This window comes from Hyperolius riggenbachi, chromosome 7 (assembly GCF_040937935.1).
Source record: "Hyperolius riggenbachi isolate aHypRig1 chromosome 7, aHypRig1.pri, whole genome shotgun sequence".
Taxonomy (NCBI): domain Eukaryota; kingdom Metazoa; phylum Chordata; class Amphibia; order Anura; family Hyperoliidae; genus Hyperolius; species Hyperolius riggenbachi.
This window is the reverse complement of record NC_090652.1, coordinates 278368191-278396150: the sequence shown is the minus strand read 5'-3', so window position 1 is coordinate 278396150 and position 27960 is coordinate 278368191. Positions and strand designations below refer to the sequence as shown.

At 44.2% G+C, this 27960-nt stretch overlaps 1 protein-coding gene across 5 annotated transcripts; it reads right to left on the bottom strand.

The window, feature by feature from the left end:
* Window positions 1-661: 661 nt before the first annotated feature.
* Window positions 662-27960, bottom strand: MMADHC (metabolism of cobalamin associated D). 5 transcript variants are annotated; one of them, XM_068245834.1, is made up of 8 exons: window positions 27872-27960; window positions 25523-25565; window positions 23627-23759; window positions 21634-21848; window positions 18871-18979; window positions 14475-14605; window positions 7781-7867; window positions 662-1145 (listed from the first exon to the last, which is right to left on the bottom strand). In XM_068245834.1, exons 2-8 carry the CDS (start codon window positions 25529-25531, stop codon window positions 951-953), a joined length of 879 nt encoding a protein of 292 aa, XP_068101935.1. In that variant the 5' UTR covers window positions 25532-25565; window positions 27872-27960; the 3' UTR covers window positions 662-950. The 5 variants fall into 5 exon arrangements, with proteins under 5 accessions (XP_068101935.1, XP_068101934.1, XP_068101937.1 ...); XM_068245833.1 differs by having other exon boundaries at window positions 27812-27882; XM_068245836.1 differs by lacking the exon at window positions 23627-23759 and having other exon boundaries at window positions 27872-27958.

Genomic DNA, 27960 nt, shown 5'->3' with positions numbered 1-27960 from the left:
CAATTTATTTTATGTGTAAATCTGAGTTTTTAATGTTTCATTGCATCAGCTCAATGACACAGTCTTAGAAGTATGCCAGAGCTAAAATCTATGAGCTATTGACGCTTTTCATCTAGCTCCTGCTCTCAAAAGCAGGAACACTGCCTAGTTACTTGTATGCTTGGCACTGTACACATGTTTATCTCATCAGTTAATTTTGACTTCAGTATTCCTTTATGCTTCTGGGTGACCATGGTTTTAACCTCCTTGGCAGTAACCCCGAGTCAGGCTCTGGTTGGGGGTAAAAAAAAAAAAAGCCAGGAGCAGTAATCCCGAGCCTGACTCGGAGTAGCCACCAGATGGTATGGAGAGACAGCGTGGCATGTCTGTGTTCTAACACCTCCCCCTGGGATCCAGACACTGGCAGCCATTCTTCTGGTCCTCACAGGCTCTCAATCCCTCTGGTGTGATCGCTGTTTGTTGTGATGATGACAGGAAGATCTTAAAGCTCATAAAAAAACTGCAAAATTGCTGGGGAGGTTAAATAACTTTTTACCAAATATTTGAATGTTCCAACCTACAAACTCCACCGCCGCCACCCCCCCCCCCAAAAAAAAAAGTTACACTGACCAAAATCTCACACTTTCCTTCTATACAGAAGCAGACAGCTGTACAACCTCTGTAAACTTTGTAAAACCAGTTTATTTCAAGTTTGTATTCACAGCGTTTCCTCTGAGTGGCAAATAGATCCACAATTCTGTTTTACAAGCAGAACGATCACGCATCACATCATGTACACAGATCACATTACTCGCTGGTGGCCCAGCTTTCCATAAATTAAAAAGTTCCTTTTGTGTTAAATAATTGCACAATATAAGGTCCATGCCCAGGGTTTGCGTTGCCATCAGCTGAGAGGGTGAACAATCAGCATAGAGGTGATAATGGGGCCCGCGGACCTCCCGAGGCAGCAGCTAATGATCCCCCAACTTCCTCATGATGTCGCTGTCTGCAGGTGCGTTGGTGAATATGCTCCCCACCACTACGTGGGTTCCCCAAACGCTGTGGCGAATCACCTTACAGCAGCCGAGATCCTCCACCCGGAAGCCAAGGTGCCGATAACGTTCGTCTGTCTCAAAGAGGGTGTTGTTTGTGTATGGACCAAAAAACTAGTAAAGACAAAAAAAAAAAAAAAAAGGAATACAGTCACTAATATAACAATGACATATTGTAGAAGAAACATGAGAAAATGTAGTTGTGGATTTTGACCTGGGAAGGCATAAGGGGGGGGGGGGGGGGGGGGGGGGGATTCTTTAAAGTTCCACTATTGCGGAAATCGTAAAATTTCAAATACATGTAATCACATTCAAATAACAAGTACATTTCTTCCAGAGTAAAATTAGCTATAAATGACTTCTCCTATGTTGCTGTCACTTACAGTAAGTAGTAGAAATCTGACAGGACCGACAGGTTTTGGAGTAGCCCATCTCATGGAGGTTCTCAGAATTTTCTTAATTTAAAAAGCATTTTGTAAATGGCAGTCGCTCTGTCCAACTGCCAAAAAAGTGTGAAGTGAGCAGGGAGGCTGACCAGTGATCAAAGGGTCAGGAGCCAATGAAATCAGCTCCAGACCAGCTCACAGAGTTTTGCTGTAATGCTACAGCAGAAACGAATGGGCATCAGCAATGGGAGAAGAGCACAAATGGCAAGAGCGACAGGTCCATGCGGTATGATGTCGGTAAGCCCTTTTTTTTACCCAGAACTCTCTGGCCCTTAAAGGACCACTATCAGAAAAATCGTAAAATTTAACATATATTTAAACATATACAGATAAGAAGTTCATTTCTTTCATAGGAATATGAGCCATAAATTACTTTTCTATGTTGCTGTCACTTACAGTAAGTAGTAGAAATCTTAGAGAACCAACAGGTTTTGGAGCAGCCCATGTCTTCATGGGGGTTCTCAGGGTTTTCTTTATTTTCAAAAGCTTTGTAAATGGCAGTTGCTCTGTCCAACTGCCAAAAAACTGAAGTGAGCAGGGAGGCTGGGCAGCATCTTTGCATAAATCCTTTTCAGGGAGAGGCTTTATAAAGAATAAAGGCCATGCTGAGAATCCCCCATGAGGAGATGGGCTAGTCCAAACCCTGTCGCTTCTGTCACATTTCTACTACCTACTGTAAGTGAAAGCAACACGGGAGAAAAGCAATTTATGATTCATTTTACTCTGGAAGAAACATACTTATTTCTATGTAGATACATGTATTTTACATTTAAATTTTTTCGCGATAGTGGTCCTTTAACCAGTGCTGGATGCAGCTGATTGAAAAATATGTCTTGGCAGGGATAAGAGGCCCCAAACTGGGCATAGATTTCAATCTCCCCTCACCACACGCTCCCGCCGCTGCACTCAGATGTCTAATGGCAGCTGAGCTCTGTCCACCGAATGGGAGCCAATTTCATTGGCTTCTGACCCTGTGTGCCAATCACAGTAATCGCAATCGAAATGTGAAAATAAAAAAAAATAATAATAATAATAAAAGGCACTGGATTCTTAGAGAGTACCTCACATGGGCAAAAAAAAATAAAAAAAAATACATATCTGGTGCTTTCTCCAGCCCCCTCACTGTCCTCCACCTCCTGGATACTCCCCAATTCAATCCGGTAATCCAGTCAGCTAGCACCGTCTGGCCTTGTTTGCAGTACTGCGCAGGCACAGAACGCTCCCGGCAACGGGGTCACATGACTGAGCATGCGCAGTATGTGCCGACTAGCTGGATTACCGGACTGAACTGAGGAGGATCCAGGAGGCGGAGGACTTTGAGGGACCGAGCAGCCTGAAGGAGGATGGAAAAGCCCCAGGAATGTATAAAACTTTTTTTTTTTGCCTCAGATTTACTTTTATGCTCTTTTCACACTTGCAGCGTTGCACAATATCGCTGCATCCCGTCGCAGAAGCAACGATAGACCTATGGGATTATTAGATTGATTGCGGTGTGGCAGGTCCAGGCGCAGTAATGCACTGAACAACAAGTGCATTTGGATTGTCAGTGAAGCATACTTTCTTTGTAATGTATGCCTCACCATGTGGTCGCACAGCAGCAGCAGCAGCAAAATACTCGCATCGCAACAGAATGTAGCACACTAATCCAACATGCATACAGACTGTTTTGGACTGGTTGGTCCTCATCAGTTCATGGCATGGATTAATGTGGCTCTGAGGTCGGGTAATCTGTAACTCTGCGCATTTCAAGTTCTACCCCTTATGGCCCATTCACATCTAAGAATCGCAAAATTGCGGGAGTGATTTTCCAGCGATAACGCATAAAAATCACAGGACACTGTGGCGGTTTTGGAGCGATCGCGATTATCGTGCTATGCATGCTAATGGCGATCGCTAATCGTGAATCGCCAGCAAACCGCTGCATGTAACACATTTCTGGTTAACGCTAACCGCAAACGCGGCAGTGAGAACACTGCCATGTGTTACATGTTGTAGCGTTTTTTACAAAACCCCTAGTGGTTTGCCTTGAGCGGGAATCGTGCGATTCCCGCTCAAGTGAGAACGGGCCCTTAGAGCCACATTAATCCATGCCATGTACTGATGAGGATCAACCAGTCTGAAACAGTCTTTATGCATGTTGGATTATTGTGGCTCTGTAGATTTAAAGTGTAAAATCAAAAATCAATTCTTTATATCTGGTAAACAAGTAATAAGGATGCTAATCAGGCAATCCAAAAGTTAAAATCACTATTACTTTTGTTGATAAATTATTCCCCAGTTTACCCGACTCTTATTTGGTGCACATAAAGGAAATTGCAGGGCATGCTGGGTTCTTTTTTTTCTCTACTTCCCCTTAGACTTAACTAAGGCTTCAGCAAATCAGGCTGCATCTTTCCCTCCTTTTTTCCCTCCCACACCTCTGTTCCTCTCTGGCCAATATTTCTCATGCTGAGACAATGCACTGTCTACAGTGAAGGACGGGCAATGCATACACAATCAGGCAGAAGAGAGTAAGGGAGGAAATGACATCAGGATTGGCTTCAAAATTGCCACAGTTAAAATGGGAAATGCTAAGAAGGATTTTCTTTTTTACTGTAGAAAAATCACTAAAATCAAAATGTGGACAGTGCAATATATATGTTATGTAAGTAGAGCAAATATTTATCTACTTATGAGGTTTTTTCTGAGATAGTATGGCTGACAGCTCCTCTTTAACAAGCTGACATCATTGCATTTGAGCGGTTCTGGAGGTGTGTTTAGCTTTCAGCGACAACAAAGGATAATTTACATATTCAGCAGTGATGCATTATGGGAGACCTCATATGTTCACTCCAATTCTGATCAATCACATACCTTCTGTTTTAAGGCGGCAAATTTCTGTTTCGCATAGCATTTTAGTAAGAGGGCTTTTTAGTCATTTTCAGACCCTCACGGACTCCTAGAAGTTCTGGTTCACCATGAGCTTGCGGAGCAGACTGTATATTCATGAAAGTCATAGTTACTCTTTTTAAACCTGATTTTGCCTTTACCTTATGGTGTTCCCCTGCCATGCACAGCTAGAAGCAGACTGGTGTGCCCTCTTCCAAAGAACAGGCAAAAGCTACTTTTTGTGTCTGACAACTGGACTGAGGAATAATCTGCTGAGCACCATTTTGTCAGCATGTCAGTTTCATTCAAATGCACTGAGTGACAGGAAATGAATTCCTATTCACTGGGGTTCAGCAGTGGGGTTGGAGAATACATGAGGACGCCCTGGTATAAGGGGAGGGGAGGGAAATGACCATTTCTTTTCAACACTCAGAGGCTTTACTACATCAACACGCCTATAGGTGACAATACAGGGAAAAAAAAATATCACTGGTTGGTTCTGACACTTGTTTACAACTGGCTGTAAATAGGAGAAGGTATGCTGTCAGAAGGATAGAGGGTTGCTAGCATAACAAAACAAACAAACAAACAAACAAAAAAAAACAGCTGCCCCCCTTCTTTAAAGTTTAGCTAGGCAGACTTTTTTTTTTTTTAAAAGCTGAAACTATGTTCCGAAATACAGCCATAAAGCTTAATACAGAACAACTAGAAATACATTTTTGTCCACCAAAAATAATTTGTGATCCTTTTGGAAAACCGTGATGTCTATAAAGGCATCCTCTGCTGCCATTGGGACAATTTTACCTGGCTCCAAATAGTAATACTGTCTGTGCTTCATACAGAAATACCAGCAGCCGAGGACCAGAGCAGAACATTCTATTACAGTTGAATCTCATTATAGTAAACTCTTGATATAGTAAAACCATTGGATATAGTAAACTCAGTCCTCAGGCCCCAGCAAATGTGTCTGTATAATTGTACAATGTACAATGTATGAACAATTCTGATTTAGTAAACTTCTGATGTAGTAAACTACTTGTCCTGATCCCTTGGAGTTTACTATAAAGGGATTTTACTGTATTCATTATTAGGTAGGTAGGATTGTGTGTCGCCAACTGGCTGTGAATTTGGGGCATCACACTATTCGCTCACAATTTCTCTCTCCTAAATGATGTATAAAAGCTTTTTTTCTGTCCTCTCTGGTTCTCTATAAAAGGCTTGGTGTTTCTTTAACAGTTTCATAACATCAGAACTTTGTTTTTCTTATATAAGACTTATTTTTAGCTGCACAAAAACTAAGCTCCGCCCCATCAAAGAAAACTGCCCAGGCTTTTTTCCCCTGATGATGTGCAAAGCATGATGGGATTTCCTATGTTATTCACGTTGCCTAGCAACTGGGAGAGGTGCTCAGGACACAGGACAGTTGGAACGGTGTCTCATGCTCCCTGTCATCTCCTTTCAACCAAAAAGATGGCTGCTCTCATGAAATATTTGCCTGTTCTTTTAAAACAGGGTGGGTAAGAGATTATATTACCTATCTATTTTAATTAACATAACTAATGTAACTTAATGACAGTATGTTTGTTTAGGCTGAAGTTCCTCTTTAACCCTCCTGGCGGTACACAGTTTCGGTGGCTGCGTCCACGGGAGGGATTTTTGTAATAAAACTTGTAAAAGTAGTAGCTAGCATCAGGCTAGCTACCAGTGTCCCCCAAGTCCTCAGCACCTCTCTGATCCCCTCGATCGCCGCCGCTTACATTTACCCAGCCGCGATCCCGCAAGAGCCGCAGCCTCCGCAATCAGCTTCCAGTCATTGCTATGGCGACGATCGGACATGACGTCATGCGCAGTCCCGATCGATTATTTCCAACATGTCCAATCTGAATTTCAATCGATTTTCTATTTTTCGATCGATTTTTCTATGAAGTTATTAGTCTGGCCCACTGTCAGGTTCGAACACGCTGAAACCAGCGCAGGAGATTTGGGCAAAGCCGGCGCCACCATAGACCGTAATAGGAATTATGGCTATAGCGGAGCACAGGGAGTAACCTCAGCGCTGTCAGAAGACGGAGCTGAAGTTACTTTTAAAACATAATAATTCGGCCTCCAGCAATTGCTGGAAGCCGAATTACATAATTCCCCACTATCCGTGGCGGCCTGGAGGGGGAATAGTATTTAATACGGCCGGGACTTGTGCAGAAGCAGGATAAGCCATATACCGGCTGTATCCTGCTCCCAAGTCTCCCGCGCCGTTCTCTTGTACGCTGACAGGTTATCATCCATCTTTGAGCACATAGGAGGCTCAGCAGACCCCCACAGGTTACCGCAGCCATTGCTATTGAGTATGTAATCTGATTATTGGCTAGTAGTGATGATCAATGAGACGCTAATAATTCAGTGCAAATATTATGCTAATTTTGGCCAAAATGCAGTACTTGATTTTTACAGGTCCAAATGCCAAGCTGCGTAACTTTAGCATAACATTTGCATCAACACTAAATTATTAGCATCTCACTAACCATCCCCTACCAGCTAGGTTTGTAGGGCTGTACTTCAAGTGTTCTTTTAAAAACCTCTTAAGCATGATTGCAGCACCTAAAATGCAGCATTCCCGCGGCTGAAAACTCACTTAATCACCCCAAACTCCCTGGGGCACATCGCGGGGCTCCTTCCACGTAGAGGCAGAGCTTTTGGCTGCAGCTCTTCCTCTACACGCGTCCATCAGTCTTCCTTCACTGAGAGGGGCGGGGAGAGGCGGCGATCGGTGCTGAATGATGCGAATGGAGGCAGAGCTACAGCCCAAAGCTCTGCCTCCCAGGGCAGCAAAATCCAGGACCAGGAAAGTAATGGATTTTTGCACCGGGCGTTTGGGGTAATTGAGTTTTCAGCCGCGGGGTTGCGGCGTTTTAGGTGCTGCAATCATGCTTAAGAGGTTTTTAAAAGAAAAACATGATTTTCGCAAGGCTTCAGAGTCTCTTTAATGGTCACTAACAATTCAGGTGTTCTGTTCAGCCAACAATGTTTGTATAGTGTCTAGGCCAGGAGTGTCAAACGCAAGTACAAAGGGGGTCCAAAATTGTACACTGGGACCTAGTCGCAGGCCAACCTCAATGTCTACTGGCCACCTTCCTTCCTTATAAAGTTCTCTGGTGTTTAGTGGTTCTTCCTCCCCTATACTGTTCCCTGGTGTCTAGAGACCCCCCACCCTCCCCTATACAGTTCCCTTGTGTTTAGTGCTTTACCCCTGGACCTCTCCATATGGCTTCCCTGGTGTTTTAGGGCTTCACCTCCATTATAGCTTCCCTGGTGGTCTAGAGTGGGCCAAACATAATGCAAAGGGGGGAAACCACTTGAGGGCCAAATGTCATGGCTCTGAGGGCCAAATTTGGCCCGCAGGCCGGAATTTGACATGTATAGTCTAGGCAGAGCACTTACAGCCAGTCCTGAGGATGGGTCGATGAAGTCTGCCCAGTAGCCTTCTGATCTGAGGGCATAGCAGATCTCCTTGGCACCATTAATAAACTGCAATACCAAAAGAGGAAACATACATTAAAAAACTATGCCTTACAACATTAACTATAGAAATACATATTCAATTACAGGTTCAAGCCCTGCCAACTGTGTGTATTTTAACAGGCACATCAAGGAATTATACATTTACCTAACTACAAAGACATATACGAACATATATCTAAATACTACACAAAAAAAAAGCTCAATCTGTGCGGAAAAAAAAAACAAAAGAAAAATTCACATGCTTACAAAACAGGTACTTTATTGGCTTTGATATCACACATGCGCAACACGTCCAATACGCCAGCAACCATGTGGGGTTCGAATGAGGAAGAAGGGTGGGGGGGGGGGGGGAATGTGGCCGGGGGCGGTGAGAGGACGTCATTAGGTGGATTCCCAAAATAATTCATGTTTAAATTTTTTTTTGGATTCCCAAAATAATTCATATTGAAATCAGCCTGCTGTTTATGGAGGCCAACAGAACTCTTCCCGCTAAGATTCGATCAGAGAAAGTGAGAGATTTGTCTTTTGGTTGGATTGACCCCCAAAATTACTTGATGTATGGCCACCTTAAAAGGAACCTGAAGCGAGTAAAATTTTAAATAAACACACGATGTACCTGCAAATGAATATTACATACTTACCTCACCATATACACAGGGTTAATCCTTTCAGAAGTATAAGTAAAACATAACTTTTAATAGTCTTATATAAAATTCATTATATTAAATTCATTAAAAATGTTTTCATTTTTCAGTACATAAGGTATGATTTTAAGTACTTTAGAGAGCACATACACCTCTTGACATGAGTTTTTGTAATAGTGCTCAAACAAAAAAATCCTATACTTTGACAAGTTTGCTATTTGCTTTCTACATATAAATTAATACCCTCCACCAATCCAACATGTTTCGACTTCCTACATGGAGCCGTCGTCAGGGAGAAAAAGTGCTTAGTGTAAAGGTTGCTAGTGCATTTAGAAAGAAAAGTGCATTATATATACCGTACACATCAAATAAAGAAAACAACAAACGAGAGCATATGCTCTCCTGCTCTGTCAGCATTGCTGTCAAGTCAACAATCAAATGAAATAGAGTGATAAAGGCTGAACAAAACTGCCCAAAAAGAAAAGAAGAAACCTTATCTAGAAGACAATAAACCCCAGATCTCCACCGCAGCTGCAGGAGGAGTCAGTGTAAAGTTTTGTATACACACTAGATAAAAATAGTTTGAAACTGCCAACACACACATTTCGTCATTTTAGATGACAATAAAAAAAAAAAAAAAAAAAAAAGATAGCTAAACTGCAAGGACGAGAAACCAATAATCAGGTACTCTGCTCAATCCAACGGTCAGGTCAAAAGTCGGTTAGCACACCATTAATTAATGCAGAAGGGTTTGATTCTTCAATGCATGTGTCAACACGATAATTGACAATTGTTTCAGGGCCACAGAGGGCCCCCTTCACCCTCATGATGGACACCCTCCATGGCCCCAAAACAATTGTCAATTATCGTGTTGACACATGCATTGAAGAATCAAACCCTTCTGCATTAATTGATGGTGTGCTAACCAAACTTGCACTTTTGCTTATTACATTGGGTGTTGCTTTGCACCCAGCCTCAAATGGCAAGGTGTGCCACTTCCAAACCTTCTACCTTACTCAACTGTCAGATCAATTCAGATGACTATTAAGCAGATATCATGCAACTGACCAGTGTGAACAAGTCATTCAACCAGCATTGCACAAGAGCATACGTACATGTTGTGTGATATGTCCCTTTTGCACGCAGTTTTTGAACAACATAATCCTTTGAAATATCAGCATTTGTGATCAATGTCGATTAAACTTCTTGTTTCTTTTTGCCATGAAATGTTTTCCCACTCACGTGTGTGCCGACTTAACTAGCATGTTTACAGACCTTAAAGGGAACCTGAAGCAAGAAGTATATGGAGGCTGCTATATTAAAGTTTTACACAATACCAATTTCTTTGCATGCCTTTCTGATTACTTTGGCTGCAGTAGTGTCTGAATCACACACCTGAAACATGCATGCAGCTAATCTAGTCAGACTTCAGTCAGCACCTGATCTGCATGCTTGTTCAGGGTCTATGGCTAAAAGTATTACAAATAGAGGATCAGCAGGTTGGCAGGTAAGTAGTGTTTAAAGTTGACCTGAACTCCTGCACAGAACAGAAAGAAAATAGAGAAATTCACGCTGTATGTATTTAGAGAGGTTAGCTCAGGGCTGGGCAAAGTTTGCGTGGCCCGGACTGCGTTCTTGAAATATTTCCCCTCCTTTCTTCTTTCCCCCTCCCTCCCTGCAAAGTCGAGAGCGGCGATTATGGGGGAACCTAAAACTGACGTCGGGTCATGTACCGCCCTGTTGCTATGGAGGCGCGACGCAGTAATCGATGATCAGGTGAGCTTTAAATTCCTCCGTAACCGCCTGCTTGTGACTGAGAAACGAAGGAGGGGGAAGAGGAGGAATCCAGCCGCCTGCCAGTGGGCCGCAGTAACAGCATACCAGCCCGCAGGCCGTAGTTTGCCTAGCGCTGGTTTATCCCTTCCCCCTTATCTGTGACTAGTCACAAGTTGTAAATTTGACCTCTTCGCTGTATCAGCTGATTGCCATGGCAGATAAGCAAATTTGAAAGCACAGGATGTTAAAATGTCTGCTTCCATGAACACAGGAAGTAGAAACAGTGCAGATTATAGGATTTGTATCAGCTGTAACAAATAAAATGTTTTTCTTTATTATGCTGTTGCTTATCTTTTAGAAAGGAAATTCTGAGTTCAGGTCTGCTTTTAAACATGTCAGCCTCCATATCCCTCTCACTTCAGGTTCCCTTAAGAAATATTTCCATGATCTGTTAGGCCTGGTGCACACCAAAAACCGCTAGCAGATCCGCAAAATGCGAGCAGATTTTGAAACGCTTTTTCTTATTTTTCTGTAGCATTTCAGCTAGCGTTTTGCGGTTTTGTGAACTGTTGTTGGTGTAGTAGATTTCATGTATTGTTACAGTAAAGCTGTTACTGAACAGCTACTGTAACAAAAAACGCCTGGCAAACCGCTCTGAAGTGCCGTTTTTCAGAGCGGTTTGCGTTTTTCCTATACTTAACATTGAGGCAGAAACGCCTCCGCAATCCAAAATCTGCAGCAGCCCGGGAGTATGCGTTTCTGCAAAACGCCTCCCGCTCTGGTGTGCACCAGCCCATTGAGATACATTACCCAAGCGTATCCGCAGCCGCAAGCGGATAGCAAAACGCAGCCGAATCGCTCTGGTGCGCACTAGGCCTTATTGTTCATAAGATCTCGTCTTGCTATACAAGGACTGAACCATGGAGCGGTATCCCGGCTCCACACTGGGAATGCACACCGCAGAGGTCACACTAATAAGTAAACACCATTGCTGCTGTGAGATTGGAGTTGACAGGGAGGTGATGAGCTGGGAAATCTGACAATTACTGCATAATTAGACCACATTACAAGAGCAAAATGCAACAGAGCAGAACCAGAGCCCGGCACAAGCCTGGGAAACAAAAGCAGCTTCCTGTACAGAGATCGCTGCCATGCTGACATTGCAAATTGTGTCCAAGCAGACTCATTTATAGCCAATGTAAAATAACCGCTGAAATGTAGTAAAGTCTGCTAAGAATGTGGATTGTTAGAGGCTGCGGCAAGTTGAATCTTTAATGTGAAACTGATTCAGCATGGCTGCCACTCTGCCAGACGTGCGCTAGTGATGGTCAAGTAGATGTAAATAACTTCGTTGATGCAAATTTATGCAAATTTTTATGCAGCTTGAAATTGAACTAATCGAATTTTACCTCAGCAGGATTGGTTTGGTTTGTTTTCAAGCTGCAAAAATTTGCATCAGTTCTAAGTTATTTGCATCTACTTGACCATCACTAATGTGCGCTGTCTGCAAAGAAAGCATGCAGGATACTGCATCACCGACTGGAGAAGTTTGGTATGGCCCAGGAGCGCCCATCGAGCTTCTACACCGCCGCTATTGAATTGCTCCTGTGTTCATCCATCCTGGTCTGGTACGCTGGCTCCTCCACCAGCAACAGATACAAGTTACAGGGGGTTACTGGATCAGCGGACAGGTTCATTGGGAAACCCCTTCCTGGCTTGACCTCCTCTACAGCTCCAGAGGGTCAACAAACCCTCACACCTAGGCCACCGCTCCTTCAGTTGGCTCCCATCTGGCCAGAAGTTTCAGGCCATCTTTACTAAGACATCAAGGCATAGGGGCCCATATGCAAGTGCTGGAAAGTTATTTTAAATCGAAGATTAAAAATTATCTCCTAGGAGAAAACTCAGGTGAAAAAGTGAATTGCATATGGGCCAGGGACTCTTATTTTTCCCCTCTGCTGTCAACCTCTTGAACTCTCTCCATGCCTTCCCCCTTCCAGTGCTCCCCACTCTCCCTCTATAGGCTGCAGCTGCTGGCTGTTGTCTCTGATAAGACTGAACCACTGTTTTTTATGTATCTTGCTGTTTAACGCGTTTCTGTTTTTATTGTTTAGCTATTCATTCCTACTTCTATTCTGAGCCACGTACGCACCAAATCCAATTTCGGGCATGGCCCAGTTGTGATTGGTGAATACAAAACATTCTAATTTGAAGGGCAACTGAAGTGAGAGGGATATGGACGCTGCCATATTTATTTCCTTAAAAACAATACCAGTTGCCTGGCAGCCCTACTGATCTTTTTGGCTTTAGCAGGGTCTGAATAATGCTTGAAACAAGCATGTAGCTGATCTTGTCAGATCTGACAATAATGTCAGAAACACCAGATCTGCTGCATGCTTTTTACTAAAAGAATTGGTGGAAGAGCAGGGCTCGACACACACAAGCAATAGAACACAGCAATACATGCATGCAGCTACAAGCAGGGCTGCCAGGCAACTAATATTGCTTTAAAGGAAATAAATGTCAGCCTCCTCATTCCTTTCTCTTCAGTTGCCCTTTAAGTACAGGAAGTCTCCTCCTTACAAACCGGTTTTGTGGCATTATTTGCAAGTTGAGTTTGTTTGTAAGTTGTGTCCCGTGTTAAACATGGTGAAACGTGGATAAATTATTTAATTTGGAACATCTCTGCATTTGATCATGTAGTATAAATCTACTGCAGTGTTCTCCCCAGGCTGTTTTAGCCAGGTGCTCCACCCAGCTAGTTTTGGTAGGCACCCAGCTGTTACCAGCTCACCTCCTCCTATTCTGTAAGCAGAGTTGTGCACAGAAGCACCGGCCCTGCATTCCCATATCTTGCCTGTGCACATACAAACTTCTATATGGAGACCATTTTCATAAGAGCACAGTACTGCTTAGGTCCTGTTTTCCACTACACGCAGATTGGATGCATAAAAACTGACTCCAATGAATGCCTATGGGCCTGTTTCCACTAAACACGATTTTTCTGATGCAGATTTTCTCATAGACATTCATTGGAGTCAGTTTTTCTGCATCCAATCTGCGTGTAGTGGAAATAAGCCCTTACAGTTCTAATAGATATAGTGACACCATGTGGAGAAAATTCAGAATGCAATTCCCTATTTTGCTAAAAACCACATAAGGGGAAACTGAAAGAGGTACTTTATGGACTATAACTTATTGAATACACCTGCTTACATTCTGAAATGTATGACAGGTGTCGACATCTTTACTGCTGGCGAGGTTCGTCACCGCAGAATGTTTGTAGGTTTGTTTCCAACGGAGCAGAAACAACATCTGGTCTCCCAGAGTGCACTGGAAGGAGAAGGCTGCCCCTGGTGTGGCAGGAGTGGTGGTAGAGTGACGGCACATACCTTGCAGAAATCTAGTAAAAATCCATGTGCTGTGTGCAGTAGGGGTCGGTTCCTTTCATGATCATTGGGTGGAAATCCATTTGCGTATGGCTAGTTCAGTGGTCTACAAACTTGGCTCTCCAGCTGTTAAGGAACTACAAGTCCCACAAAGCATTTGCCTTTATGAATCATCACTGTGGTTGTCAGACTCCCGCAATGCATTGTGGGACTTGTAAGTTCCTTAAAGGAGTCATCAGGCAAACTATAGTAAAATGAGTGGTACTTACCGGGGGCTTCCTCCAGCTCCCAGGATGTTCCTTGCCGCAGCTCTGCCCGCAGCCGTTCACCGCAGCTCTGACCCGGTCCCCGGCGATGACGTCAGAGCGACCTCCAGGTCACTCTGTACTGCGCCTGCGTGAGCGGCGCTGTCAATCACCACCACTTGGGCCGGAGTGGACTGCTCTGACGTCATCGCCGGGGACCGGGTCAGAGCTGCGGTGAACGGCTGCGGGCAGAGCTGCGGCAAGGGACATCCTGGGAGCTGGAGGAAGCCCCCGGTAAGTACCACTCATTTTACTACAGTTTGCCTGATGACTCCTTTAACAGCTGGAGAGCCAAGTTTGCAGATCACTGGGCGAGTTTAGCGCTCCACCAACTGAATCTGAATTTTTAATGAAAGCAAATGTTGAGTGTTATGGAACCTGTTCTGCCTGCAGATGTTCAGCCAAAACAACCAAAGTACCATATTTATGATCACTCTTAGGAGCCGCCACTGGAGAAAATAGCTGCAATAAGATGCTAAGCCTAGTAGAAATCACCCACCTTTTCCATCAGCATTTCCCTCTCATTCTCCACCTCTTCACTCCACATGGTCATATCATTCACAGTTTTCTGCGTCACTGTCAGTACCATGAAGTTGTTGCTGGAGATCTCAGGGAACATAGATGCAAAGTCTGTAACAGAGGAGAGTGTTGTACTGTGTTGGCTATCAGCAGAAGCAGGAGAATGTAGCATTCACTGACTTTTCTTTACCGTCTGAATAAAATTACATTAGCAAGTTTTCATGGCAGCACAGGACACCTCATCAGGCATGATGCATTGAGCCTGACAAAGGAACCTGAGCGGCAAACACAGTGAACACAGCGCAGGAGACTTGAGCGCACAGGGAGTAACTTCGACACCGTCAGAAGATGGAGCTGAAGTTACTTTTAAAACACAATAATTCGGCCACCAGTAATTGCTGGAAGCCAAATTGTTTCATTCCCCACCATCCATGGAAGCCTGGACGGGGAATATTATTGAACATGGCCCGGACTTGTGCAGCAGCATCAGCCATATACCGGCTGTATCCTGCGCCCAAGTCTCCCGCGCCCAAGTCTCCCGCGCTGATTCCTCTCATACGCCCTGAGCGGTCTAAAAAAAAAAAAATGCAAATATACTGACTTGGCCAACAAAAAGTATAAAGCTGGATAGTATACTAGTTAAGCCTGTGGGATTAGAGCCTTTGACCAGGGTTGGAATCCTGGCTCAAGCCAGTACATAAAACACTAAGGAGTATTTGGGCAAGGCTCCAAACTGGAGCAATTTTAGCCCCCTTGACGTCTATTTAAATCACAGGTGTCAAACACAAGGCCCTTGGGCAAAATGTGGCCCTCCTTGTCATTTTAGGTGGCCCTCAAGAGCTACAATGAGCACCATTCTAAGCAGTAAATGGAACAGTACACTGCCTTCCCATCCAGAGGATGACAGTTTGAGCCTGAGCGCAGCAACAACCCTGGGACCCCCCTGCAAAATTACTATGGGGCCCCCTCCTTTGATGCAAATCCCTCTGTGTGGCTGATAAAAAAAAAAACCACACACCTACATACTAGGCCTGATAAATCGAATTTAAATCGAAATCGTGATCACCAAGATCACAATTTCGGAATCGTCAAAGCACCAATTATCGCAATCACGTCATTTTCACATGGGGAAGTTTGAAGAAGTGTGCTTGGCAAAACTCCGGGTTCCTGTATGTCACATGACATACAGGAAGTATTCCGTGCATTAGAAGCTATGTCCAGAACTGATGCAGCTTGGGGGACAGAGAAGGCACAGAGAGACACAGAGAGAAAGAGCGGGCACAGAGACACAAAGGGGGCAAGAGAGAGACCCAGAGGAGGCATAAAGAGGCAAAGGGGGCACAAAGAGAGACAGAGGAGGGAACAACTAAGCAAAGAGGGGAACAAAGCTTGATTGGAAGGAAACCGTGCATCGAATCGAAATCGCAATTTCAGACAGAAATCGCTCAATTCAATTTTTTCCTAAAATCGTTCAGGCCTACTACATACCTTCCCCTCTGGCACCCTCTCCCCACAGAGTAGTGCAGAAGAGCAGTGCAATATTTACCTGCTCCAGCAATACATCACATCTCTTCTGTTCTTCCTGGCCGCTGCACGCTCTGTACTTGCCTCCAGCTCCCGATCACATGACATGCGTTCAGAGCCAGAGGTATGCAGCACGGAGCATGTGTCTGGAAGATTACAGGAGACCCAAAGCAGCACAGGAGCAGGTAAATATTAAACTGCTCCACTGCACTACTCAGCAGAAGGGGGGGGGGGAGCAGAAATCCAGCCCCCCCCTCCCCTTCAGTTTCTCCACTTTGAGACTTTGGCCCAGTACATGATTGGAGTTTGACACCCCCGATTTAGATGGTAAAGTCAAGTGACCCTGAGGTGGGAAGGGTTGGGGCGCTTTTCTAGAGTGTAGATTGTCTAAATGATCTTTATAATATGGATATAATATGGAAAATGCAATTTTGGTTTCTTTAAACAGAAGGGAATGATTCAGCTTTATGTGAACAACTACGAATTCCCATGATGCACCACTCCTGAATATGCAAATAGTCTTTCTGCCCCTGAAAGCCAGAACCCATCTAGAACCTCTGGTGTATAGTGAGCCTATAGCTTATACATTTTACAGAGCCACATCAATTCAACAAACATACAGTCACTTTAAGTCTTTTTGGTCCTCATCAGTGCACGGTATGGATTGATATGGCCCTTTGGGATAGGGCCAGGTGATTCTGGGTCACTATGAGCTGTCTGGGTATTCCTTTATAATTTGGGAAATCCTATACTAGTATTCCAAATACATAAATTGGGCGCTCTAATTTAGCAGTAAAGGAATCCTCTTAAAGCGGATCCGAGATGAAAAACTAACTATAACAAGTAACTTGTCTATATATCTTATCTAAAGTTTAGATAGTTTACACAACAAATCTGGCTGCAAACAGCTTTAAAGTGGACACAAATTAAAAATACAAGATTTCAGAAATAAAATCTATTTTCTAAATTGTAATAATAAATAGAAGCCTTTTTTCAGCTGCATGATGATAAATATAAAATATTTTACATTTATTGGTGGAACCCCTCCCTTCCTTTCATATTGCCGGGACAGAATCCGGCAAACTGGTGGAGTAGGTGGTGTCTGGCAAAGGAGGAATTGCTAATGGCTGCCACCTGTATAACCCTAGTTGAGAAAAGAGAAGGGTGAAAAGCATGCGCTGAAATGCTCATAGGCTTGAAGGAGTGTTTATTTATCTTTGTATGTGTCAGAGTGATGCAACTAAATATTTTGAATTAAAAAAAATGTTTGGTTTGGGTCCGCTTTAATAGAATGATTCTTTCTTCCTGTGATACAATGACAGCAGCCATTTGGTTTGTAAACATTACACAGAGGCAAAAGCTTATCTGCATCTTGAGCAAAAAAAACCCTTATCCCCCGCTCCTCCCCCTCTGAAATCCCTGGCTAGTAATACCTCCCCCTCCTCCTGCCCAGACTGAGCTCCCATGAGCCCTTGCTACTGTCTTGGCTCTCTGAAAACCTGTGGACTTGGCTTGTTTAGTTTATAGGGAATTACAGTATTAAAACAAAAAAAAAGTATTTGGCTTGAGGAATGCCCTATAAACAATAGGAAAGGAACCCAATTATGCAAAGTGTAAAAGTTCATCTCGAATCCACTTTAAGTAATATGGTCACAGGGTTTATTTTTTTCCCAGCCGGCAAGGTAACGCCCTTCATTGCACACTGCTTTGTACTACTGAATAGTGATGTTAGCTACGAGTACGTTGCTACTTGTGATCTAAATTTAAATTAGATAGCGCTGTCTGTGGTGGGAGGGGTGGGGGTTAACTTACTTATGCTGCTGCCTATAGTGGATGCCTTCCACTTGCGGTCCATGTGACTCCACTATTTCCTCCTTCAAACCCAGCAGGAGCAAGTAGTGGGGTCACGTGGACCGCATCAGAGGTACGCACCTAGCCGCTCACGGGCCAGTGGGGATAAACCAGTAGAAGGGGTGGCTCGCAAGGAAGACAGCCGGATGCTGTAGAACGAGACGCAACTTAAAGTTGAGTCCTACCGCTGTGACGCCGTGCTCCTGATGAGTTATGTGACGAAACATGTCGGGTGGAATCTAGCGGTGGATCCTGCTAATTAGTGAAACAGTGTGGTGGATTAGAGAGCAGACGTGTGCAGAACTTCAGCCTATCCGGGAGGCACGGGGGGTATTGGAGAGCGTGCAAATTCCAAGCTGTGAGTGGAATAAAGTTGTACTTGTTTTATGGAATTACGCTATGTCAAGCATTTATTTTTCATTGGGTATAAACCTATTGAGGCAAGGAAGATAACGAGGACGGAGGGAGACTGCATTAAAGGGCCCCGTAACACACAAAAAGTGCCCGGAGCGAGCATTGGCCAACTTAACGGTGGTCACAACAGCCCGGTGAGTTCTCTCCCACAGTGGTGGAGGAGTTTACATTATACGGCAAGATATATAGACGCATGCTGAACGCTTGAACTACAACTGAATATAAGTGGAATACATCGGCTATGAGCAGTGGCGCAAGTTAACCCCCCCTTTGAGGTAAGCAGCGCTATCTAATTTAAAAGACCAGGTCCCTTTCCTGCATTTCCTTGTTACAGATGAAGCTACACCCGACCCATACAATTGCACATCACTACACTCCTGTCTGCAGCGCTGCCTGTATCACTCTGAGCTCACCTGAGGTTTGGGGGTATCCCATTCAAGGAATGCTACACAAAGCAAATATACTGAGGAAAGTCGAGCAGAACCCATTACTTCCCATTAGTACTTTCCCCATGCATGTATAAGGAGAAGTGACTGTACACATAAGAGGACATGACAGGAGGTGGGCAGATTTCAGCCAGCTGGTACCTCTTTTCAGGAGTTCTGGACAGGACTGCATTGCACACTCTACTTTTGCATTCTCAAAGTAGGAGCCCATGCGGCTCACTTCCTGTTGGCCTGAGAAAGCTTCATTTCCCTAAAGAAGAATGGAGAAAAAAAAAAAAAAAAACCACTTTAATTGTGCTTCATTTTTATGTACAGGACCTTCCAGACATTGAATAACCCTGCTTATTTGGCATGACTCATTTCCCAGATGTGAGGCAAATTTTAAAGGATAAATATAAAAGTGCAGGACTCCTGAGATCCTCCCTCTCATCCACAGCTGCATGTAGCAGGGGCCGCGTGATCTTCCTTTCTTTACATCAAGTGTCCCTGCTTAGTCTTTTCTGCTGGGGCCACTACTGTACACCAAAATGAATACAGAGGCTGTCTGCTTTCTACTCAACAGTGCCACCTAGCAGCCAGGAGAAGCGCTACAGCTGTTGTAAATAAAATTTAAAGAGACTCCGTAACAAAAATTGCATCCTGTTTTTTATCATCCTACAAGTTCCAAAAGCTATTCTAATGTGTTCTGGCTTACTGCAGCACTTTATACTATCACTGTCTCTGTAATAAATCAATGTATCTTTCCCCTGTCAGACTTGTCGGCCTGTGTCTGGAAGGCTGCCAAGTTCTTCAGTGTTGTGGTTCTGCTATGAACTCCCCGCTCCAGGCCCCTCTCTGCACACTGCCTGTGTGTTATTTAGATTAGAGCAGCTTCTCTCTTCTCTCTTATCTTTTACAAGCTGGATAAATCGTCCTCTGAGCTGGCTGGGCTTTCACATACTGAGGAATTACAAACAAGGGCAAAGCTGTTTGCAGGAAGAAAAGAGCAGCCTGAAACTTCAGTGCATGAGAACAGGGGGAAAGAAACACACAAATGATCTCTTGAGATTCAAAAGGAATGCTGTATACAGCCTGCTTGTGTATGGATGTATTTTTCAATGTGTGGACATACTGTACATCAACCTACTTCCTGTTTTGGTGGCCATTTTGTTTGTTTACAAACAAACTTTTTAAAACGGTTTTAACCACTTTTAATGCGGCGAGGAGCGGCAAAATTGTGACAGAGGGTAATAGGAGATGTCCCCTAATGCACTGGTATGTTTACTTTTGAGCGATTTTAACAATACAGATTCTCTTTAAGTTTCAGTTCCCTTTTCCTAATACCTGCAAGTGAAGAAGAGATGGGACACAGGGGTTCATTTTGGAGTATGTGTATTTATAAGTATAGGTATCTTTTAAAGGACAACTGAAGTGAGAATCATGGAGGCTGCCATATTTATTTTCTTTTAAACAAAACCAGTTGTCTGCCTCTGTTTGGTTGCAATGGCGTCTGAATGACACCAGAAACTAGCATGAAGATAATCTTGTCAGATCTGACAATAATATCAGAAACCCCTTATCTGCATATGCTTGTTCAGGGTGTATGGCTTAAAGGACATCTGAGGTGAAAACAAACTAATGAGAAAAACAATTGTATCTATACCTCCTTCTCCTAAAAATGACTTTTTAAATATCGCACAGTTTTATTTTGAATTGAAATCTAGTTTTTAAGTTTTTACTGTTTCATTGTCTCTGCTCAAATCTATGAATTGTTGACCCTTTTTATCTCTTAGCAGCTCCCATAAGCCATTTACTGACAGAAAAGTGCTTTATGGCTGTAATTACTTATCAGTGAGTATAGTCTGACCCAGTCTGAACCGGTCCCGACCAGAAACTGTCACTTGCATACCTGATGTTTAAATCTTTCAGACAGAGAAAGAAAAAAAAACAATGCAGCCTAGTTATTTTTGTGCTTGGCACTGTACACACACACACACACACACACACACACACACACACACACACACTGTACACACACACACACTGTACACACACACACACACCTCATCATGTCACCTCAGTTGTCCTTTAAAGTATCAGAAACAGGATCAGCAGGGCAACTAGTATGGCTCAAAATGTAATAAATATGGCATACTCCATAGCCCTCTAGCTACAGCTGTCATTTAGGACCTCTTTTAAACCTGCAGGTGAGACCTGCGTTGCGTTGCCATTTGCTACTGCAAGGGCCTGCGCAAAAGCAATGAAAGTATGTGGAGACTTTCTCACCAAATGCGGTCAGTTGCGGTACGCCAGAAATAGCCAATACGACACAAGTGCTGCGGCGCATTATCGCAAGTACTGGGCTTAATGCGTAGAGCTTGGGGTAAAGGAAGTCTATGGGCAATGCAGTAAGTGTGAAAGATGGAGCACAGTGCATCACGGCGCGCATGTGCGTACCGACCGGAATCCCAGTGACGTACTTCCTGTCCAGAAGGGAGTAGGTCTTTGCGCAGGGGCGGGCCTATGCATGAACTTGTCACTGCACCGTGGCACAGGGTCATATGAAAAGAGTTTATGCGGTAAGGCAGCAGGAGGCACCCCTGCCACGTGATCACCGCACAGCTATAGTGTAAAACCAGCATCCATAGCATTACTATAGCTCTACTGCACTGAGCTATCTATTTCTACTGACTGATGGGATGAAACCTCAAAGAGATACCATGCAACTTGTTCTACAATAGATTTGTTCAAACAATGATAGCAGACAGCAGCCCTGTCAAGCCCTGCATGAGCCTGCGTCACTCCCTACAGAACAAAATGTGAACATTTAACTAAAAATAATCTTATATGCAGGAAGCAATCTATTTCTACACAACTAAAAGCAAAGCTAAGAGGACTAGCACCGGTGGTAAACCAGCCCCTTACCTGAAACTCATTGACAAACTGTGCCATGACAAACTCGTGCCTCTCGCAGGCGGCTGGCTCAGATAAGAGGTCAGGTAGATTTGTATGAGCTGGAATCCTCTGTGGGTTCACTCCACGCATGTGGGCGTCAAAGCCAACATTACCGGGGAGCTGGAATCGCTGATCCTGAGGGCCAAAGGGGCCCATAACCTCATCTGGCCACACGGTTCTGGGGACTGCCAATATAAAACACAATAATGAACACAGAGAAAGAATCCTGGGATGGTCTTCCATACAAACATTACATAGTATGCACGTGTTCAAAGTCTGACACTTCAGGTGCATTGAGAAAAACAACCCAACTTAAAATTAACAAAAGAAAAAATACACTTAGATGTGGATCCCATAAAGCCTTCCCAGTACTCTCTCCACCACCTTGTCCCACCAATGTCCCCCCTGATTAAATTATTCAATTAGTACGTCAAATATGTGTTCAGGCCTCCTCGGAAGTACTCCTGCCCCGAATGCTTTCAAAGATGAGCAAGTTTGAGCTCAAGCATGAGCAGTACGGACGTGTGCCCTTCTTCGGACGAAAGATCTTCTGAAGCCTTCCAAAGAGTCCTGAAGGCATACATTTTGAACTGGGGATATCAGTGGAACGAAGAGACAGATTCTACACAACCCATTACATAGATCTATAAAGCTCCTCGGTCTCGGATTAGGTCTATTCTTACATCTCTCCAGCAAAATACGGCACTCTGCCTCTTGCACCTCTGGCTACATAATGCAAACAACTGAAGTAAACAGGGAAACTTAATTGATTCCCTTCTAATGTAATATATAGGTAGGCCAATACAAACAAAAGACTGAATTGGGGTTCTGTAATTTAAAGCACAGGTGTCAAACTCCAGTCCTCAGGGCCAGATCCATGCCTGTGTTTAGGACAAACCGAGAAAGGTGTTCTACTTAGAGAGAACCTGTAGTGAAAAAAGTGCCTCTAGGGGGGTACTTATCTAGGGAGGGGGAAGCCTCTGGATCATAAAGAGGCTTCCACTGTCCTCCACAGTAGAGCGGATCCAGCGCGAAGACGGTAAATCTAGCGCTGGAAACTTGGGCGCAGCAGCGCAGGAGACTTGGGCGCAGCCAGCGCCACCATAGGCCGTAATAGGAACTACGGCTATCGCAGGCACAGGGAGTAACTTCAGCGCCGTCAGAAGACGGACCAGAAGTTTCTTTTAAAACAATAATTCGGCTTCCAGCAATTGCTGGAAGCCGAATTATTTCATTCCCTCACTATCCATGTCGGCCTGGAGGGGGAATAGTAATTAACACGGCCCGGACTTGTGCGGCAACAGGATCAGCCATATACTGGCTGTGTCCTGCGCCCAAGTCTTCGGCGCAGTTCTCTCTCGTACGCATCCAGCGCTGGAACACTCAAAGACCTCCTTGTCAACGGGCGCGCATGCTCACTAGCAACTTCCCACTCAGACTGCGGCCGTAATGCAGCTAGATTTGGTTCACTCAACTACGTAGGCGCCTCACACCTGCTCGATAGAGTGGTCCTGATCAGACTCTGCTACTTCCACTGGAGCCTGAGGGGGAAGTCGCTAAAGCACCTTTGTGCAATGGAGGTTGTTTTAGTTTTGCCGAAGGGTCCAAGTACAGGAGTGTGCTGGCCGAGGACGCGGGAAGCCTCATTAGGTTCCAGAAGCTTTCCCCTTCCCATGTAAGTACCCCCCAGGGGCACTTTTTTTTTCCTTATCTGTTCTTTAATGAATGAATCACACCTTTCCTGATTCAGTCCCATTAATTCATTTCAGCTGACCTCGGCCCTGGAGCTCAACATCGCTAATTTAAAAGTGCAATAATATCAACTTCTCCCTACAAGCGAAAACAGCCGATACAAAATAACAAGTAAATCAAACAAGCAAAGATTCTTCCCCGCTAATGATTGCTTACAAGACTCCTCATATCTCTTTGCCAAGGATTATAAGTGGTAAACAGGACCCCTTACGTATGTCGGGTGGTGCAGCTGCTACATGTGGTTCATCAGAGCCGGTAGAAAAAGCTCGGGATCCTCTCACCCTTCTGATGAGTGAGCAGAACCCGGGGAGGTAGGTGACCAGCCTGGCTCTGCTGCAGAGCACCTGCAAAACACCACAACAAGCACACCATTATTCTGAGAAATATTTTACTTTCAGCATAGTTACACTAATTTTAAGGCTGTGGGAAAAGAGAGAGAAACCTTTCATGATTGTTATATTGTCACCGCTACTATACACATTCTAAGGATTAATGAACTAAAGCTAGGCACACATTCAGGCTCCCTGCACACTGCAAATCCGTTTTCCGATTCCGTTTCCGATTCCGATTCCGTTTCCGATTTTCCTTGAATACATTCAACAGAAAAACGGATCAAAAAACGCAGCATGCAGTTAAGATTAAAAATCTGAATCGGAATCGGATGTAAAAACAGATTAAAAAGCGGAATCGGAATCTGAAATGCATGCAGTGTGCAAGAGGCCTCAAGGTGGTTTCTGGTCTGACTATTTAAACTAAAAAAAAAAAAAAAAAAAATATTATTTTGGTTACCAAAGTATGATGCCAGTAAGGGTCTCTATGGTAAATGGTACATTGTTTTGTTCCAGGGCTGTGGAGTCGATACAAAAATCATCCGACTGACTCCCCAGTTTTTGAAACCACTGACTCCGGGTACTCCTTAGTCTAATTCTCACCAGGGCTGTGGAGTCAGTACAAAAATCCTTTGACTCCTCAGTTTATGAAACCTCCGACTCCACAGCCCTGGTTTCTCATCACAGTTAACAGAAACATCATAATCATGTTCTAGGAGTCTGTCATACAGTCTGTACAGGTGTTATTCTGTCGCTTGTGATCCAACCACAGGGACTACTGCATTGCAGCGTTGCTCATTTGTCATTGAGAAGTACAAAGCTTTAAGACAAATATTCCACTCCAGTCTACTGACATCTGATAGAACGTCAAGTGATGCACAGTAATACCCAGGTAAGGCCAGGTTCTCGCTAGGCTTAAAAGCAGACCAGTTTCTACAAAGGAGACCAATGGATAAACAGATCCTATGCTATCTATAGGAACCGTTCAGACTTGTCCATTTTAAATGTATGTGTTGTGTCTCTTGCGGAAGCGGACCTGTCCGTCATGTCTTACCCAGCCATGGCACATAAAACCAGGCATGTCTGCTATTGTCTTCCTTGTAGTCCAACAGACACCAAAACAGAAGTGGATGGACACCACTTAGGTATCCATTATATATAATGTGCTGTCTGATCAACACAATGTAACAAACTTGCTTGGGACAAAAGACTGGATAGAATATCCATCATAACCAAGCGTTTGTTCGCATGGCAGCCCAATTGATTAAGAAGGAGATGGATTGTAATGATCGATTGCCTCAAAAATGCGTGTAGATCTGCCCATGTGCGACAGTACTAGTTAAGCAATCTGGAGCCAGTTAGTGTAGCTTAAAGGACACCTGAACTGAGAGGGATATGGAGGCTGCCATACTGATTTCTTTTTTAACATTACCAGTTGCCTGGCTGTCCTGCTGATCTATTTGGCTGCAGTAGTATCTGAATCGCACACCTGAAACAAGCATGCAGCTTATGCAGCCAGGGCACCTGATCCGCATGCTTGTTTTGGGGGTCTACGGCAAAAAGTATTACAGGCAGAGGATCAGCAAGACACCCAGGCAATTTGAAGAATTTTTAAGAAAAATTAATATGGCATTCACCATATCCATCTCACTTCAAGTTTCCTTTAACAGCCCACTGACACTTCCATCTCAACATAAGCGCCACAAAAGTGTGCAACAATAATGCTATAAATATTTTAGTTACAAATTAAAAAAAAAAAAAAAATAATAATTACTCACAGTAGCCATTATATTTTGATGTTTCCTGAGCAATTTATTTTACCTTAAAAAGAATAAGAACACAAACATTAAACTCAAGCCTCATGTCTATAAATGTAAGTTCATAAAATCGTATATATACTATCCATGTGGCTGTATTCTGTATTTTCTCCTGAGGATGGTTTACTCACACATTTTAAAGCGGATCCGAGATGAAAAACTAACTATAACAAGTAACTTGTCTATATATCTTATCTAAAGTTTAGGTAGTTTACAAAGCATATCTAGCTGCAAAAGTTTATGATTATTTATTCCTGTGATACAATGAGGGCAGCCATGTTCTGTTTGTCACATTGTCACAGGCTAAGGGCTGGATAGGCTATCAGCTTGCCTGTGTGTAAATTCAGTCCCCTCTCCTCCGGGGGTCTGCCTCTGAAATCAATGGCTAGTAACACCTCCCCCTCCTCCTGCCCAGACTGAGCTTCCTGTAAGGCCTTGCTACTGTCTGAAAATGCTAAGGCACTCTGAAAAGCTGTGGGCACGGCTTGTTTGTTTATAGGGAATTATGCTGGGAATACACAGTACGTTTGTACCGCTCGATTGAGCCATTAGATGGCTCGATTGAGAATTTCCGACATGTCCGATCACCCGCCGGATCGATTCCATGCTCGATACCGCAGGCGGGACAATGGAAAAAGATAAGGAAAACGAGCAGAAGATAAGAGAATCGCCCGCGGCGACGAGCAGGAATCGATCCGGCGGCATAATCGAGTTTGTACCGTGTATTCCCGGGATTAGAGTATTAGAACAAAAACGTATTTGGCTTGAGGAATGACCTATAAACTATATGAAAGGAACACAAATATGCAATGAGTGAAAGTTTATCTCGGATCCACTTTAAAAAGACATAACGGGAGGCTACATACATCCTCAAACCCCTCTCTAACACAAAAACACCACATCATCAGAACCCCGCTGAAGGACAGTTCATGAAATGAATGGTTCTCTAACTTTCTCAGCATTATCTAATTGCATATCTACTGGAGTGCACTCCAAGCAACCAACTTCGGCCCAATGTCTTGCACTAAGGCACGATCGAATAATGCAACCAATTTCGGGACAAAATTGGTCATATTGTCGATCGGGCCTGCACTTGGCGGCACCGATTTTAAACCAATCCAATAGTATTAATTGAATTGGTTGGTCGATCGGCCGCCAAAGTTGCCTAATGTTTGGGAACCTAAAGCAAACAAACTGCAATCTGTATTTTCCAAGCTTGAAGTGAAAATAAACATCTTTATTCCTAATCTTAACCACTGTGGGCCCACGCTAGTGAAAACCTGTCACATTTTTGGACTTTAGTTTGCCAAGTTGATTTTCATAGCCGTGGTCCTCCTCAGGGGTTGTTCAAAAATGACCAATCACTGTGAATGGCGTATGTCACGAAACATTGTGTGATATCTCAGAAAAAAAATTGTTCGGTGCAAAAAATCGTTCAGAAAAATTGTGTCGTGGATATGGGCATGGGTGCAGTGATGCGAGATTTCCCAGCTGGCGTGGCTGACCATTGATGCAGGGCACTAGTAAAGTCTGCCTATAACAAGCAGCCAGATTAACCTGATCTTCCTGTAATGCCTGGTACATATGATGCAATGTTCCCATCAGATGGATGAGAAATTTCCCATCGTTCCAAAATTTCCAACATGTCTGATCTGCTTTCTAGTGATAACGGGATCGATTTTGTGCTCTACTGATCTAAAAATGAATCCCTTTCTTGATCGAAAACAGATCAGACATGTTGGAGATTATCAAACAGGGAATGTCCAGACTAGTCATCCAGAACTAACAGGAAATTGCATCATGTGTACCAGACATAAAACTTCCCTACAAAACTTGTTTACATCTCACCAACAGAAACACTACACAGACACTTTACCCAGCACCTTACCTCCCTCCTCACAGAGCCCTTCAGTGCTCCAGCACCACCCTCTCCTCAGGGGCCCAGTCTCTGCAGGCACTCACACCCCTCCTGACCAGGAAACACTACAGTCACCCAGCAGCCCTCATGGGACCTCTGTATCCTAGCACCCCTCAGGGGACCCCCTGACCAGGAAACACTACAGTCACCCAGCAGCCCTCATGAGACCTCTGTATCCCAGCACCCCTCAGGGGACCCCCTGACCAGGAAACACCACAGCCACCCAGCAGCCCCTCACCTCATGGGCCCTCTCTGCAGCCTAGCACCTCACCCCGTCCTCAGGGGGGGGGGGACCCCTCAGTCACCCTACTAATCCGCCAGCACCCCCTCACCTTTCTCAATCACCCCCAAACCCAACACAGCCGCGTCCTCCGCCGTCCTGTTCTGCCTACCTGACGCCTCCTCTCATTGGCCGCCGGCGACCCCGCCCCCTTACGATGTCGCATAGTCTCTGACAAGCCGGAAGTACGGAAACATCCGG